Source organism: Prunus persica, chromosome G6 (assembly GCF_000346465.2).
Source record: "Prunus persica cultivar Lovell chromosome G6, Prunus_persica_NCBIv2, whole genome shotgun sequence".
NCBI classification, from domain to species: domain Eukaryota; kingdom Viridiplantae; phylum Streptophyta; class Magnoliopsida; order Rosales; family Rosaceae; genus Prunus; species Prunus persica.
Window position 1 is genome coordinate 23,154,090 of NC_034014.1, and position 17,874 is coordinate 23,171,963.

Here is a 17,874-nt window from a genome sequence, read left to right on the forward strand (position 1 = left end):
TGGCAACAATCATCATTATTTGGTGACATTTGTTGGGGTAACTAAAGGCTTTACTCACCAAAAAGGCCTTTTGGGGCTACAAAATATGGTTTGCTTGGACTTCCGGGGCTACAAAATATGGATCTCCTCCAACCCAATAATATGATCATCTCCGACCATTGGAGTGGAAACCCAAATTTTTAGTTTTGAGCCCAAAATTCTTCTCCAACTCATATATTTTGGGGGGTGAAAATTTGGGGTGGAATTCCAGTCTAAATTTTACATGGACCGGTAATTTGTGTAGCGCATAAAGCTTTGTTTTGCAGCCCATGTGAAGAGAAAAAGGAGGTGGGCCAGTGTGATAGCAAAGCTGTCTGGCTAGCAGCCCTTTTGCACAACACATGGCAGCTTCATGAGAGAAAGACGTTGGAATCCAATGGCTGAAAAAAGCTGGGTATTTTTTTTATATTTTATTTTATTGCAAGAGTTGGGTTGTGATTGTTTTTATTTTTAAGTGAAATTCTATTATGCTTTGGAATTTTAATTTTTTTAGGTTAAAATGTTTACAAAATTAAATTACGAATGTTGAAATAAAAATAATGTCAAGAAAAATTAATGACAAAAAAATAATAATTATGGGTTAATCATTCTTAAACAATTTAATAGAGTTGTGGACTCAAATTATGAGTCTACAAGCTTGGAAGAAAAAATAAAATTTAAGTCTTAAAAATGCATAAATAGTTGTATTTTGGAAAATAAAAATTTGAGTTTAGCCCTAATATGATTGGAGATGTTCCAAAGGGCATGCTAACTTGTGGCTTCTTACAAGAACTGCTGTGAAATTAGTCTCCCCTCTGTCTCATAATCATAGCAGCAATAATGCAATGCATGAACAAGAAGAATACAGAAGTCTTTCAGCCAAATTAAAAAAATAAAAATCTAGAAGTCCTTGCTTAAATTTCAAAGCCATTCAGTTTACATGCAAAACTGTGAAGCTTCCGTGAAACCCATGCTTATCCAATTTCGGTCAATTTCATACAAACCAAACTGAAAGCCTTGTGTTGTTGTGTCGTTCACGTACCGGCTGACACCTAGTGGAAGATGTCGGAACGCCGTACGTTTTTTTTTTTTGGGGTAAAAAGGCGAAAGAATAGTTCGCTCTGTGCTCACCGCGTGGCTGCGTGTACGTACGTTGATTTTGGTCACAGTAGTCATGAATCCATGATGGAACATGTCGAACCTGGATGGGGCAACGAATAGTGGAAAGCAAATAAAGTGTTGTTATTTAAACTCTCATTTTCCTCCGTCCAAAAAAGAAAAGACAACAAATCTCATTTTTTTCCGTACTTTTAATCTTAAGCACATGGAAAGCGTTGTAAACGCAAAATTGGAGCCAAGCTTTGCTCTCTTCCTATGAAGAGGTTAAATTTGTGGGCCTTCTGATCAAGGGACAGAGCCAGATTCAAAGTTTCGGGGGGCAAAAAAATTGACATGTACCAAACATCTAGGGCAAGAAGAAAAAAAATATAGATTGCAGAAGAGAAATCAACATGCCTTAAACTTATTTTGAAATACGTTAAGCTTTGTAGCCATTTTGATTATTTTTTAAACCTATTTGGTTAGTTATGATAAGAATTAAGATTTTCCAACTAAATCTATCCAAGTATAGCTATTTATTTTTAATTTTTATACTAAAAAAATCAGTATCTACTAAAACCCAAAAAAGAAAGATATAAAAATCAGCAAAGAAAAGCCAATATAACTTCACATTATAACTCGAAATGAATTTATTAGGGTGGCCATTAATTTCAAACATGCAAAATCCTTTCAATATTTCACAATACATTGCCTTGATAGGTGAAAACTTAGAAAATATTGGAGGGGCAGGGCCACCACTCGCCTAAAGGTGGCTCTGTCTCTGCTTCTAATGTAGAATGACATGTGGAGGAGATCGAAAAGACTGTGAAACCTGGTTGTCAATCAGGTTTGAATTTGAAGTATCGATTTGGGCACATGTCGTTTCGAAGATGACGGTGAGACAATTCAAACTCACCGCTCTCCCATGATGTTGGAGTTTTTTTTTTTTTAACTAAATAAGGTTGTTTGCCAGGTCAAACTACATTTAAGTTTTGCAGCAGTAGTTTTTGAAATTGGGTTGCCATTTGATTGTCTTCACGCTGCCATTTACATACAACCCATTTAAAAAGAATACCAATAACTTATCATTTTCCTTTTTCTAACAATAAGAGAATTCACAGTTGGAAGGTGTATTTTTATGGATGTAAACTTATTTTTACATCTTTTTTATATTTTTGGGAGTTGTAAATGTAGTTTTTGCTATAATGAGAAAGATGTAAATCTATGTATAATTGATTTTGCTCATTTTTATCCATCTTTTCTCACATTTTTTCATATAGGCCCCACCTGAAATGTATATAAAAAAGGATGCACATGTGCATCTAAATTTGCATATCATTGTTGCGATGCAAATTTACAATCATTTACACCTCTCTATTACAAGTGATTCCGATCACAAATGATGTATATTTAATATACACCTTATTATACAACCCCCAAATGCTCTAAGTCAATTTCTTCATAATATTTTTCTTTATATTACTACTCCCACGTACCTTATATATAACCGCATATTCAAGTCCAAATGAAACCACAAAATATCAACCAATCAAGGAAAACAAACTATGGAAGACATCTTGTTCTGCACATCCCTCACTGTTATCTTCATCCTATTTACCTTCAAGTTTTTGGTCCAACCAAATCGAAGTCGTTACAAAAACATTGCACCAAGCCCACCTTCACTTCCAATCCTTGGCCATCTCCACCTCCTAAGACCCCCAGTCCACCGAACCTTCCACCGCCTCTCCCAAAAATACGGCCCCGTTTTCTCACTCTGGTTCGGCTCACGCCGGGTGGTCATAGTCTCCTCCCCGTCCGCAGTCGAAGAATGCTTCACCAAAAATGACATCGTTTTAGCCAACCGTCCTCGCTTGCTCATGGGCAAGCACGTAGGCTACAACAACACCACCATGGCAGGGTCTCCATATGGCGACCACTGGCGTAACCTCCGCCGCATCGGCGTCACCGAGATATTCTCCACCGCCCGACTCCAGACATTCTCCGGGATCAGAAAGGACGAAGTCAAACACTTACTACTTAAACTCTCACAAAACGCACGTGACGGTTTTGCGAAGGTGGAACTCAAGTCCATGTTCAATGAGCTCACCTTTAACATCATAATGACGATGGTGGCGGGGAAGAGGTACTACGGCGACGACATGTCGGTCGACAAAGAAGAGGCCAAGCAGTTCAGGCAGATTATGAGCGATGCGTTCCTTTATGGGAGCGCAGCGAACCCAGCTGATTTTTTGCCCATTTTGAATTGGGTTGGGAGAGGTGGTTATGAGAAGAAGGTGAAGACGTTGGCTAAGAGGACAGATGCATTCTTGCAGGGTCTGATTGATGAGCACAGAAGGAAGGGTAAAAATGGTACTACAATGATTGACCATCTTCTTTCCCTGCAAGAGTCGCAGCCTGAATATTACAACGACCAAATCATCAAGGGCCTTATTCTGGTTAGTCTAAAGTTATTCTCTCTCTTTGATTTTTTTTGTTATGATCATGTTTCATGTCTAAAATCAGTGCGTTTATTTATTATAGTGGGACATTGCTTGCTTCCCTTCAAACAATTGTTATTGTTCCACATATGGCTTACTTCTAGCAATCATCTCTAAATTATACTCATAGTTATATTTTGGTCATTCAACTCCTAACAAATATCCCAAATTATGTATCATGTTGCACCGTTGTTCTTTACCTTCAACTTTGTGACTTTTACTGTCAAAAATGAGAATAAATTCAGTAATTCATCCACAACCCTCCCTCTCCTCCACAGCCCTCCCCTTCTTCCCTGGCCACAACCCACACCTTCCTGCTCCTCTAAGTTTCAACCATCAATGTCCTTGAACTTGAACAAAACAAAATCAAGACAAAAGGCATGGTAAAACAAGGGATATGGGATTCCTTCTCTTTCCACTTCCATATTCAGCCGCCCACCTTCAAGTGGAGGTTGCTAAATGAAACAATAGGGGTCCATTTTCCTCAAAATATAGAGAAAAACATCCATATCCTCTCTCCTTTTCTCTCTTTTCTTTCTTTTATGGGTAATTAATATGATTGTACATTTACGGAAGTTTATGGTTGATGGTTACAGGGGAGGAGAAGCATTTGATTGGTCTTTCCCTTAATTTTTTTTCTTTCCTTTTTCTTTATTTTATTTTGTTATTTCATTTTTATAAATATGCAGAATGAATTTTTTAATTTGTTTATAAATTTAAAAGAAAAATAGACTGATTTAACGGAAGGGACTAATAGTGCAATATAATACACAATTAGAGACCTATAAAATTATTTTTGAGGTTGAATGATCAAAATATAACTACATAGTTGTGAGACTATTATTACAATTAAACCTTTAACCCATTATAATTTATTAAAGTAGGATACTCATAAAAAACGCACGAGTAAAATTTCCATAATTGGGAACAAGATAAAAACAAAAAAAACAAAACAAAAGAAGACAATATAATTGCAAAAGTCATGGCATAGCTAGTGTCCCACCACGTGTTCACATATTCACTCTTTTGTAGCTCTGGACGGTGACTCTTCAGCTTTTTCTATTGGACCAGATTGATTTCCAATTGGTCCTTTATCTTAATATAAGCTCGATAAATTTTACAGATCTTTATCTAGTTTTCACTACACTGTAATTTTTTATTCTGCATATTGTACAATATGCATTTTCATGGTTTATAATAAAAGTATTTTATTGTGGATTTGATAGTTTTTTTTCTTCTTAATAAATCAGGTCTTGCTATTGGCGGGCACTGATACATCAGCAATGACATTGGAATGGGCATTGTCTAATCTACTTAACAATCCGCACGTGTTAAAAAAGGTTAAAGCTGAGCTAGATGCTCAACTTGGCCAAGAAAACTTAGTGGATGAACCAGACCTCTCCAAACTACCGTACCTGCAAAGTATCATCTCAGAGACCCTCCGTTTATGTCCGGCTGCTCCGTTGCTTGTCCCACATCTTTCGTCCGAGGATTGTATTATTGGAGGATTCGATGTGCCACGTGACACAATGGTATTGATCAATGCATGGGCTCTGCATAGAGATCCTCAACTGTGGGATGATCCAGAAAGCTTCATGCCTGAGAGGTTTGAAAGTGGTGATAATTTTTCCCACAAACTCCTGCCTTTTGGACTTGGAAGAAGGTCTTGCCCTGGAGTAGGCTTAGCGCAACGTGTAGTGGGCTTGACTTTGGGGTCATTGATTCAGTGCTTCGAGTGGGAGAGAGTTAGTGAGAAGGAAATTGACATGACTGAAGATAAAGGACTCACCATGCCTAAAGCTGTTCCATTAGAGGCCATGTGTAAATCGCGCTTGATTGCGAGGAAGGTTCTATCTTAATATGTATGAATATAATAATAGTTATAATTGTTGTGTTATCAAAATAATTGGAACAGATAGTTTATGTCTTCCAATAAATTCATTTAACTAGGTGGCATGGCATGTATTGGTATTCTTGAAATAGTGATCCGTCCATTTCTCTCTTTGAGAGCAACTCCACTCATTTATTTTTAACCATGGTAAAGGAGGAGGTAGAGCAGTCACTATTCATAGTCATGGCAATGAAGGAGCTAGAGCAGCCATTATTCACATAAATAGTAATTTCCCTTGCGAATAGTATTTTGTGTTTTCACCCATTGCCATGGCTAAGGGCAATTACTATTCATTTTTTTGTTTTTTTACAAATTTTTTTTACCCCAATAATTAATTTGGATAATATTTTCGGATAAGATTTCTGGGTTCCTACGTGTCAATACTATTCATAATCGAATAAAATTTTCGGATAAGATTTTTAGTTTCAAATTTCGGATGAATTTCAAAATTCAAAATTCAGATAAATTTTTGGGTTCAAATTTAAGATGAATTTCAAAATTCAAATTTAAGATAAATTTGGGTTCAAATTTCGGATGAATTTCAAAATTCAAAATTCATATAAATTTGGGTTCAAATTTCGGATGAATTTCAAATTTCAAATAAGATTTTCATCCAATCAAATCAAGCCACGTGGCATGTCTATCTTGCCAAAATTTTCTATAAAACCAGAGGCTCAGCTTATACCTCTCTCACCACATCTTTCTATATTTTCATTTATCAGAGTTTAGAATTCATACTCCATTCATTTTCAATGGAAGATTTTAGGAGATGCTTGGAGATGCAAGAACGAGAAACAAATGAGAGAAACCGTAGAGCTGATGAAATCAATGAGTTGCAGAGACAAGTCGATGAACAAGTTGTCATAGCAGTGGCTTTGCAAGATGAAGAGAACCAAGGTCGTCGCCGTGGTTCACAAGTCGGCCGCCGCCTGAATGTGGACAGACATAGGCATTCTCGGGGTAAGAATCTTTTGGAAGATTATTTTATCCCAACTTCTTTGTACTATGATGTTGATTTTCAAAGGCGATTTAGAATGCAACCCCATTTGTTCAAAAAAGGCATGCATGATATTTGCAATTATGATGCATACTTTGTTCAAAAGTATGATGCTGCTGGGGTTTTGGGGCTTCTTCAGGAGCAAAAGCTTACAGTTGTTATACGAATATTGGCGTATGGAGCATCTGCTAATCAGGTGGATGAGATTGCCCAGATGGGAAAGTCCACTACGTTGGAGGCTTTGGTAAGATTTTGTCAAGCAGTTGAAACTCCAATGGGCGTTTTGCCTTACAATTTCCTCCAAAAACTTTGAATTATTATTGCTTGAATTACCTGCTTTCTTTGTCTTCGCAGCCTTTCGGCCAATGGGCCTCGGTTCCTTTTCGATGAGCGAGTCTTGACTCATAGGGGAATCAAGATGTGAATCCGATGTCGTTGAATCACGGAGTGGCGTCTCGTTTAACACAACGACGGGACCCGTCAGAATAATTATGAAGCGTTTGCAATATTTCACCACCTCCTAACATTCATGATGGTTGAAACTTTTTTTGCCACCCCCAGTTGCACCGAACCACATCTGTGCTTGAATCATCTATTTAGCAAAAAAAGGGAAATGCAAAAAATATTTAAAATATATTGGATATGCAAGTAACTAAAAATAATAATAATGGAAATACAATTAACCTTACAAATAAATTGGAAGTGCAAGAAATATTAAGAAACAATTGGAAATGCAAGAACATATTGAAAATACAAGAAATATTAACAACATATTGAAAATGCAAGAAATATTAACAAAATATTTAAAATGCAAGAAATATTGTCAAAATATTTAAAATGCAAGAAATATTAACAAAATATTGAAAATGCAATAAATATTAACAATATATATATATATTAGGAGATTAAACTTAATAAAACGAAAATTACAAAATACTTACCTCGTTAGTACGATTTTCCCCGCTTCTATAGTTGTCTATCGCTTTTGCCAAGGCATCTCTCCATTTTTCCAACTCTTTATTGAGAAATTTCCACCTACTAAACAATGTCATTTCCGTACGAGTCAACCCCGGAATTTTTTTTCACATATGAAAAAATTTCATCTCAATGCCTGACACGGAACAATGACAAACTTGGAGCCAAGCCTCACACAAGGAAACATCTTCCATGGTGCTCCACGCCCCTCCGGTTTCGATAGAAGAAGCCATAAAAATACAAGGTGAAAGAGAGGAAAATGTTGAGTAAAGAGTGAATAATAGTAGAAGTATAATAAAATGTATGAGGATTGGTGTTGAAAGTGAAGGGTATTGATAGGTACTTATAGAAAAAAAAATCAAAATTTTTTAGTATTTTTTTTAAAGATATTTTTTTTTCATAATTTTATTGCCAAAAAAATGTTAGCCGTTGGATTGGATTCGGAGAAGCATATTGGAGCAGTGGGGGCGTAACACGTGGCTTCTATCATTTGGAGATTGCGTCGCGCCAACGGTAAAAAAAATTTAAACCAGAGCGATGACGTCAGCGCGACGTTGCACATGACGTCACAACGCGCAGGCTCGACTTTGGGTTGAACTGGCCTTCGGACCAGCTCGACTTTGTAGGACCCACTCCCAACTCGGGCTTGGGCTCACCGCTTGTAAGTATCAAAGACAAATGTACATTTATTTTATTCTTTAGCTGGTCGAAGCTACAAAAATAAGCTGAGTATTGAAATGGAGGGGTGAATCAGAAAGTGAGGGTGAGGAAGCTAAAGGTGGAGCTGCGGGGTATAGACTGGACTTGATCTATATTTAGGAATGGACAATACTTAACTCCACTCCCAGACCTCTATGTCTGCGCATTTGACATGGACCAATTGTTTGGTTCTTCTCTCATACAAGAAAAATAGATTGAAGTTGATCTCCATTTTTCGTCGTCATTTTCCAACTGCCGGTCTCCGATTGCCGTCCACCATAATTTGGAATTCTAGATCTAGATCCATCCCCTTCCCTCGGTTATGATAAGAATTAATTCAATGAAACGTTAGCATGGGACCCTATATATGTTGGAATATAAGGAAGTAAATAAATAATAATAATAGGCAACCCCACAGCATGTTTTAAGGCTACCACTGCATGTTTCAAGGTCGCATAAGGTCCGTGGATAATTGAAGAGTCGCCAACCTTTTCTCTTTTTTCTTGTCTTAATATACTCGCAACTTCGCCCAATCTGAACTTCTAGATCACTTGAGCGTCAAAAAAACGTAACCTACCTGCTTAATATATACCTCATATATAACCCTTGTGCATATCCCAAAATCAGCCAAAATCAACCCACCATGGAAGACATGTCATTCCACAGAAGCACGTCCCTCATTTTCATCATTTTCCTCACTTTCATTAACTTCTTCCTCCAAAGAAAACGACGTCGTGAAAATCAAGAAAACTACCCACCAAGCCCACCTTCTTTGCCCATCATCGGCCATCTCCACCTCCTAAAGCCTCCGCAACATCGAGCCTTCCACCGTCTCTCCCAAAAACACGGACCCATTTTTTCTTTCCGGATGGGTTCACATCCTATGGTTGTAGTCTCCTCACCCTCAGCCGTACATGAATGCTTCACCAAAAAACGACATTGTTTTAGCAAACCGTCCTGTATTGATCATCGACAAGCACTTATTCTACAACAACTCCACTATGATAACGTCCTCATACGGCGATCACTGGCGCAACATTCGCCACATCTGCGCCATCGAGATCTTCTCTTCTGCTCGCCTCAACGCTTTCTTGAACATCAGCAAGGACAAAGTCAAACACTTGCTACACAAACTTTCACAACAGTCATCATCACGTCAAGATGGTTATTTTGCAAAGGTGGAGCTCAAATCTATGTTGTCTGACCTGACGTAGAATATCCTAGTGACAATGGTGGCGGGCAAGAGGTACTGTGCCAGGCAGTTCAAAGAGATTATTAACCAGGTCACGAAGTATGCTGGGGTACCGAACCCAGGAGAAATTTGGCCCATTTTGAATTGGATAGGGTATGAGAAGAAGATGATGATGAAGTTGGGTGAGAGGACAGATGTGTTCTTGCAAGGGCTCATTGATGAGCACCAGATGAAGAAGAGTACGTAGACCATTTGCATTCTTTGCAGGAACAGCCCGAGTATTAGACGGACCAAATTATCAAGGGTTTTATACTGGTTAGCTCAAAATTCAATCATATATATATATAGGATCGAGGGACACATATTTTGACACACATTCCATTAACCATTAAATTACCATGCTTTTAAAAAACTTAATGTGCATTGTTAACACGACAATCATTTCCAGGACTTGTTACCGGCAGGCATTGATACATCATCAGTCACATTGGAATGGGCTATGTCAAATCTGGTTAACCATCCGGATGTTTAAATAAAGCTACAACTGAACTTGATGCTCAACTTGGCCAAGAACGCTTAGTGGACGAACCAGACATCTTAAAACTACCCTACTTACAATGTATAGTCTCTGAGACCCTTCGATTGTGCCCACCTCCCCCAATGTTAATACCACATGTTTCATCTAATGAATGCACAATTGAAGGATTCAAAGTGCTACGTGACACGACGGTATTGGTAAATGCATGGGCCATACAAAGAGACCCTAACTTGTGGGATGATCCTGAAAGTTTCAAGCCTGAGAGGTTTGAAAGTGGTAAGGATTTGTCACACAAATTTATGCCATTTGGACTTGGAAGAAGGGCTTGCCCTGGAGCGGGCCTTGCCCAACGTGTTGTCGGTTTGACTTTGGGGTCGTTGATCCAATGCTTTGAGCGGGAGAGAGTTAGTGAAAAGGTGGTTGATATGACTGAAGGTGAAGGGCTTACCATGCCTAAACTTGTGCCATTGGAGGCCATGTGTAAAGTACGTACAGTCGTGAAGAAGGTTCTATATTGATCTCTTCTCTATATAACATGTAAAATCGCTATTTATGTAAGCTTGTGATACATAATTGAATCAGTTATGTATTTATATGTAACGTTTGTTAAGAAATAAAGAGCACGATGTCAGGCATTTGTAGACCCTGTTCTTTCTCTCGTGGGAAATTGGTACCCCATGCCATACGGGGCTAAACATAAGCAGCAACCAATACACCCTGTGGAAAAATTACTCAACGGACGTTTGGGCAGTAAGGAGTGATTGGTACAAATAATATTATTGTACTTTGTAAAGGCTGAAATTCTATAGCGACATGTCACAAACCTTTTAAATAAAAAAAGGGGCTGAAAGAGAGAACAGATTTAAACTCCTGTTGAGTTGTATACCACATGTCACAAATCTAAGAAGAAAACAGCGACACATGAGATTTGAGAACAGAAAAATTGGACTCGAAATTTTATAGCCACACAAAATATGTACTCCCCTTTATTCATTTAATACATTCTTCCTTCTTCTTCTTTCATTTAATACATTCTGCCTTCTTATTCGTCATTTAATCCCCTCGCCAACTTTGCCTAGAAATCTAGATCACTTCATTTGCTTTTAGGACACGTGATTTGACCAAAACGTATGCGAAGATGAGTGATTGTCCAAAATTGGAGAAAACCTTGCCAACGAATATCTCACATGTAAAGATGATCTGTCATGAGTCTTGATCACTGCATTGACACGTGATTTGGCCAAAACGTACGGAAACAACCATTATAAATATCTGCCCACACGAATTGCCCAGTCAACCAAAAATCGAAAACATGTTGTTCATGTTCGACACATGCAATATGTCCCTTATTTTCAACTTCTTCCTCCAAATTAAACGACAACGTCTAAATGTGAAAAACCTCCCACCAAGCCCACCTTGTCTGCAATCCTCTGCCGCCTCCATCCCTAAAAACCCCACTCCACCGAACCTTCCACCGTCTCTCCCGAAAACATGGCACTATTTTCTCTCTCCGGCTCTGCTCAAATCTCGTCGTTGTAGTCTCCTCACCCTCCGCCGTACACGAATGCTTCATTAAAAACGGCATCCTCCTGTCCTGGCCAATCGTCCTTACACGATCATCGGCGAGCATTTAAACTACAACCACACCACCATTATCACTGCCCCATATGGAGACCACTGGCGCAACCTCTGCCGCATCGCCGCCATTGAGATCTTCTCCTCCGCCTGCTTCAACGCATTCGCCAGCACCAGAAATGACCAAGTCAAGCAGTTACTGTGCAAGCTCTCACAAAACGCGTGGAGCTCAAGTCTCTGATGTCCGGCCTGCGTATAATATCACAATGACAATGGTGGCAGGGAAGAGGTACTATGGGGACGATGACGTGGCAGACAAAGAGGAGGCCAGGCGGTTCATATAGATCATGGAACAGGCCGTTGCGTATACTACGTTACCGAAGCCAGGATCCATTGGATTAATATTTTCTGGGGGGGTATGAGAAGAAGGTGGTGAAGTTGGCGGAGAAGACATGTGTTCTTGATATTGTTATTAGCGGGTACCGATACATCATCAGTCACATTGTAATGGGCAATGTCCAATCTCCTTAACCATCCGCATGTGTTAAAAAAGGCCAGAGTTGAATTAGATGCCCAAGTTGGCCAAGAATGCTTAGTGAATGAACGAGACATCTCCAAACTACCTTACTAACAAAGAATCATCTCCGAGACTCTCCGGTTGTCTCCACCGGTCCCACTATTAGTACCACATTTTTCATCCGGCGATTGCACAGTTGGAGGATTTGAAGTGTCACTTGGCACGACGGTGTTGGTATGCATGGGCCATGCAAAGAGACCATAAGTTGTGGGATAATCCGGAAAGCTTCAATCCCGAGAGATTTGAAAACGGTGAGGATTTGTCGCACAAATTCATTCCGTTTGGATTTGGAAGGAGGGCTTGCCTGGAACGGCCATGGCGCAACGTGTGGTAAGCTTGACTTTGGGGCCGTTGATCCAATGCTTTGACTGGGAGAGAGTTAACGAAGTAGTCGTTGACATTGTTGATACTAGATGTATGAATCGAAGGACACTTTTGGCTCATATTGTGGGGGCGAACGCAGCTGACTTCTTCTCCATTTATTGAGTTGGGAGTGAAGTGATGCTTATGAGAAGAGGGTGGTGAAATTGGGCCAAAGCCTAATTGATGAGTGCATGTTGTGAGGACCATAATTAAAATTTAATCTAATTCCGAGATTTAATAAAAGAAAACCACCTTATTTAAGGTCATCTTCAGTTATAGGCTTAAATGTAGTCCAGGGCTAAAAATTTAGCCCCCTCAAAATATTAATTTTTTTTATTATAAAATAGTGCAGGGCTACATTTTTCCATCTCCAGTCATGAATGGCTATAATATTTTAGGATCCTTCATATTTTATTATTTTTATAAAGAGGAGTGGGGAGTGTTTTAATGATTGGTTGTTAAAAAGCACATGGATGAGGCCCAATATAAATTTAGTCTAGGCCAAAGGTGGGCTACATTTGGCTCGATTGGAGGGCTAAAGGGCCAAATGTGGCCCTCTAAATTTGGCCAAAATTTTATTTAGCCCATGGCTAGAAATGAGTTTTGCATTAATTTAGGGCTATATTTAGGATATAGCCCATGGCTGGAGATGGCCTAAGGTTGTGTTTTTGGTCAAACCTTAATTAAGGTTTATAACTCAATTCGTTAAAGTTTAACTTATGAGAACATCTACAATCATGCTCTATATATTTTTTTTAAATTTATGTTTACAATTATGCTCTCTAAAAGAGTGTTGCTATTTTCACCCATCTGTCCTATTTTCCCAACTCACTTTATCTTCAAAATTTTAAAGACAAATTTACCCATTTATAAAATGACTTCAAAGAACTTAGGGACTGTAGGGGCTTTTTTCTTCCGGCAGCTACAAATGGGCTGGGCTGTCGTAAGGAGCGAATTGATAAAATTATCCTATGTGTCTGAGTTTAAAGATTAAGCCCCAAGAATACTTTGAAAGGATAGTGAAGCCTTAGGAAACACCTTGGTTACCTTCACCAACAAAAATAACTATTCTTGGCTTGGCATGAGAAGCTTGTGGCATGGGAGCTGAGCATTCATGAGTTTAGCACTGAAGAGAAAACTAAGTGTTCCTGTAGGAAAATGATGAATAGAGCACAAATTTGCTGGGTTTTGCAGGTGAGAGAGGAAGTTTGCTCTCTGGATGTAATTATTTTAGCTAGTGATGAAGCAGTGGGTGTGCTGGGTAGTTTCTGGTAGCTTGACGAAAACTCTGTCAAACTTTGGAAAAGTTTACCAAAAGGTAAAATGGGGAGAGATGAAAGGATGTGGCCCGAAATTGCAGGGGCTTCAGAGGTGAGAGATAAAGTTTGCTCTCTGGATGTGGTTGTGGCTAGTGGTGAAGTATTGGGGTTTTGGGTAATTTTTCAGCAGCTTGACAAAGACAATGACTTACCAGAAGAGAAGATGGGAGGAGATGGAGGAATATTGTAACACCCCGACCCCGAATTTAACCCTTATTTAATTATTTAATTATTTAAGGGTATTTTAGTCATATTTTTAACCGGAGAGAGTTTGGGGTAGTGACTAGTATTTTTGGATAGGTCGTACTGAGACGAGTTCATAGACACGTAGTGGGTTCGAATCGAAGTTGTAACGAGAGAGATATGGTCAAAAGAAACCTAGTGGCACAATCGTAAATATTTTGAAATGGGATTTTTTTATAAAAATCTGGTTTTCTCTCTCTCTCTCTCTCTCTCTCTCTCTCTCTCTCGCTCTCTCTCTCCCGCGATCTCTCTCCCTCTCCCGTCGGCTCTCTCTCTCTCTCTCTCCTCGTAACTCCGGCCACCGGCCGCGGCTGCGGACGGGGCCGGTACCAAAAGAACCGGCTCGGCCTCGGCGTCACGACCCAGCTCACCCCCGACATCGTCCGCCGCTCCAGCCGCCGGAAAATGGCGATTTTTGCCCGGATGTCGCCCGATCTTCACGGCCGCTGATCTCCCTCCTCCGGCCACCAATTCCGTCGACCCAGGTATGGATTTTGAACCTCTCGAGCTGCTCTAGCTGATGGTTGGGTAGGATTAGATCGATTCTTAGCGTAGCTAACTCAATTTTCGAATTGAAAATCGGCCGAAACTTCGGCCGCCGTGATCGGCCATTACCGGCCACTTTTTGGGGTAGTTCCAAGAACAAAAGTGGCTCCAAATAGGGTGTTATACCTAGGGTAGGAGTTTGGAGCCGTGATTTTGAGATTTTCCGACGAAGCATTATCGCTTTGGGCACCCACGCGCTGCCGGCGCGTGGGCACTGTAGAAAAAGTAGCGATGTGTTCTGATGAGATCCTTAGGTTGTCACGAGTGCGTAGGATTTTGCGGATCTCAATTCGGACGTCGTTTGACTATCGAACGGATAATCGCATAGTGTGCGTTATCCGGGTTCGATAGGTTGGGACCGTTGGATGGTCTCAAATTTAATATATGTTAATCTAGGTATTTCTAGGATCGTGTAGGAATTCACGGATCGTGAATCGGAGCTCCGGATGTTCCGAATAATAATTTAAAGTTTATATTTTATATTAACCGTCAGATCGTGCGATCGTGAGAAATTCGACCGTCTGATCTGAACCAAACTCGCAGGACAAGTGTCCTATACCTGGTAGAACCCATAGGGACTTCCGGATCGAAAATTGGAGGTCGTGGGTTCCGCAGGTCTGGTTGACCAGGGTTAGAGTAGTTTGACCTTTGGTTGACCGTGAGTCTCCCGGAGTAATCTCACCTTTCTAGGGGGATTATCGGGTGCTAGATGATTGTGGAGGGTTACACAATTTTAGAATTAATTTATATAACTATAATTATATATGGTTGTACAATGGTACAACAGAGTCTAGAGTGTCAGTTTGGAGTGCTATACGCACTACTTTAGGTACCTCCTCGGATGTTGGTTTCACTACAAGTACCAAGTGAAAGTTAGGTCCCGCGTGGCGTAGGTTATCCGGCGTTGGGACAGGCCCCATACGTGGCGTTGGTTGTACCGGCGTATGGGGAGCTATGTAATATGATGTTCAGGTCTCACGTGGCGTAGGTTATCCGGCGTTGAGACAGGCCCCATACGTGGCGTTGGTTGTACCGGCGTATGGGGAGATTATGTGATATTGTGTTGAGGTCGCACGTGGCGTAGGTTATCCGGCGTGGCGACAGACCCCATACGTGGTGTTGGTTGTACCGGCGTATGGGGAGATTTGTGATATGATATTGAGGTCCCGCGTGGCGTAGGTTATCCGGCGTTGGGACAGGCCCCATACGTGGCGTTGGTTGTACCGGCGTATGGGGAGGTATTATGATAGTATGGCATGGTCGCACGTGGCGTAGGTTATCCGGCGTGTTGACAGGCCCCATACGTGGCGTTGGTTGTACCGGCGTATGGGGAGTTTATATGAAATCCAGAGAAATGAAATAAGGTATCGCCCAAGTGTGGAATTGGGTTTTAGGGAAGAACTACGTGTGGCTTGATCCCTCAAGGAGGGTACGTAGGCAGCCTAAGGTTATTAGGTGCAGCCGCAGACTAAATATTAGTCATATTTGGTATTTGAATTGTTTGGTAGTTGTTTGAGAATTATTGGAAGGCCGAAGGCCATTTATGAGAATTTGCATGAAATTATATTGTGCATGCTGCCAGTTGTGGATATTAAATGCGTTTTTATGCAGGTTGAAATTTTGGGAAATGTCCAAATTATAGGGGAGACTCTGCCGAAATTTCGGCATGAAGTCTCGGTTTTTAGTAAGTGGGCCTAACATCGGGGTGATGTCAGGAATTCCAAAGGGTTCGTCTCGGATTTTGAGAAAATTCGGGGCGGGTCCTTTCAAATATGGCTCGAAATTGCAAAGGTTTCAGGGATGAGAGATGATGCTTGCTCTCTGAATGTGGGTTGAGATGATGGATAGGAAATGCCTCTTTTTATAGGCGCTAGAAGCTACTCTTTTCTAAGAAACCCTAATGGTTTCTATCTAATTTGGCCAAGCTTTTTCCTTCATTTCTCATCCATTCCCTTGACTTATCTTATTTGGTGAAATTCTCTTTGCCCATTTGCATAAAATCAGGGATTTTTGGGAGCTCAATGCTCTTCCCACAGCTGCCTCAGTGGAGAACTCCCATTTTCAGCCATCTTTTTCCTTCTTTTCTCCCCTATTCTATGTCTAGATCTGATTAGGGGAAAGAAATGGGTATGTACACTGGTTTGAAGGGTGTTTTGCTCAAGTATCCTTTGGTTTTTTCGAATAGCTTGCGTTGGGTTTGTCTTTGGCCATGTGCTGGAGATTCCCAGCAGCCTGCAGATGTGAGTGGCTTTTGGCTTTTGTCATGGTTTTGTCTCCAACCATGTGCTGGAGACTTTCAGATATTTTGTTGGTCACTTGGGCTATTTTTTAAGGTAATGAGGTAGTTCACTAAAGAGATGGGCCAACTTTCCAAAGTGATGGCTATTTTTTCTTAGGTAATGGACTATTTCTCTCTTTTATACTTACCCACATATTTGGGCTTAAGAAATGGGCTTGAGTTTCGGGGCTCCCAAGTAGCCTAAAACTTCCATTTCTCGGCTCATCAATGGGCCTCATGAAAACTCGTAACCATCCATACCACAACCTGGTCAGCAAGCCCCAGGCATTCGCATGGTTTGGGCCCACTTAAGCTTGTAGCGTGGCGTGCTGCTTATTTGCTTGACATGGCACGTGTGCAAGCGCATATGACGAACTCTTGGGTACTTAAGTTGGGTTTCTTCCTAAGTTAGGTGTCGTACTGGGCCAGAAATATATTTGGGCCCAGCCTTGAATTTTTTGGGCCTCAACATTAGCCCCCTTGATTATTGGGGCCATGAGTGTGTATTGAAATGGTCCGAATAATCAATTGCCAGCCCAAATTAAGTTGCAGTGGCATGGCATGACATGGGTTTAGGAGCAACTCAAAGATGACCAGTTAAGGGCCTCTGAAATTACAGCAAGGTCTTTTCCGGAAAGGTTGGAGGGGTCGCAATGGTCCTGCTTAAAACCTAATCATTCTTAAACACCGAGGGTGTTGCCTTAAAGAACTTTCCCAGACACTGTAATTTTGGAGGTCACTTACTAAAATTACCAAGAGTTGGCCTATTTTGTGGCATGACAGAGAAGGAAAATTTTGTGGATTAGCTCAAAATAACTTAGCCTGCATGATTTATTTGCTTGAGTGGCTAGAGAGGCTTGATTTTGCATGATTGTGGTTTGCAAGAGTTGCATTGACTTGGTATTGGCATGTATGCTTGATGTTGGCATGTATGCTTGGTATTTGGCTTGGATGCTTAGTATTGGCGTGTACACTTGATTTTAGCTTGTATGCTTGGATGCTTGACTTTGGCTAAGGTAGCATGGTTTAATATAGCTTTTGGGACATTTAGCGTGGTGGATGTCATT

General features: G+C 40.4%; 1 protein-coding gene and 2 pseudogenes across 1 annotated transcript; all 3 read left to right on the forward strand.

The window, feature by feature from the left end:
• On the forward strand, positions 2,610-5,627 carry LOC18774496 (cytochrome P450 81E8). The gene is made up of 2 exons (XM_007207310.2): positions 2,610-3,572; positions 4,865-5,627. The coding sequence occupies exons 1-2, from the start codon at positions 2,682-2,684 to the stop codon at positions 5,471-5,473; spliced, it is 1,500 nt and encodes a 499-aa protein (XP_007207372.1). The 5' UTR covers positions 2,610-2,681; the 3' UTR covers positions 5,474-5,627.
• LOC18774270 lies at positions 8,743-10,424 on the forward strand (annotated as a pseudogene).
• On the forward strand, positions 10,532-12,544 carry LOC18774765 (annotated as a pseudogene).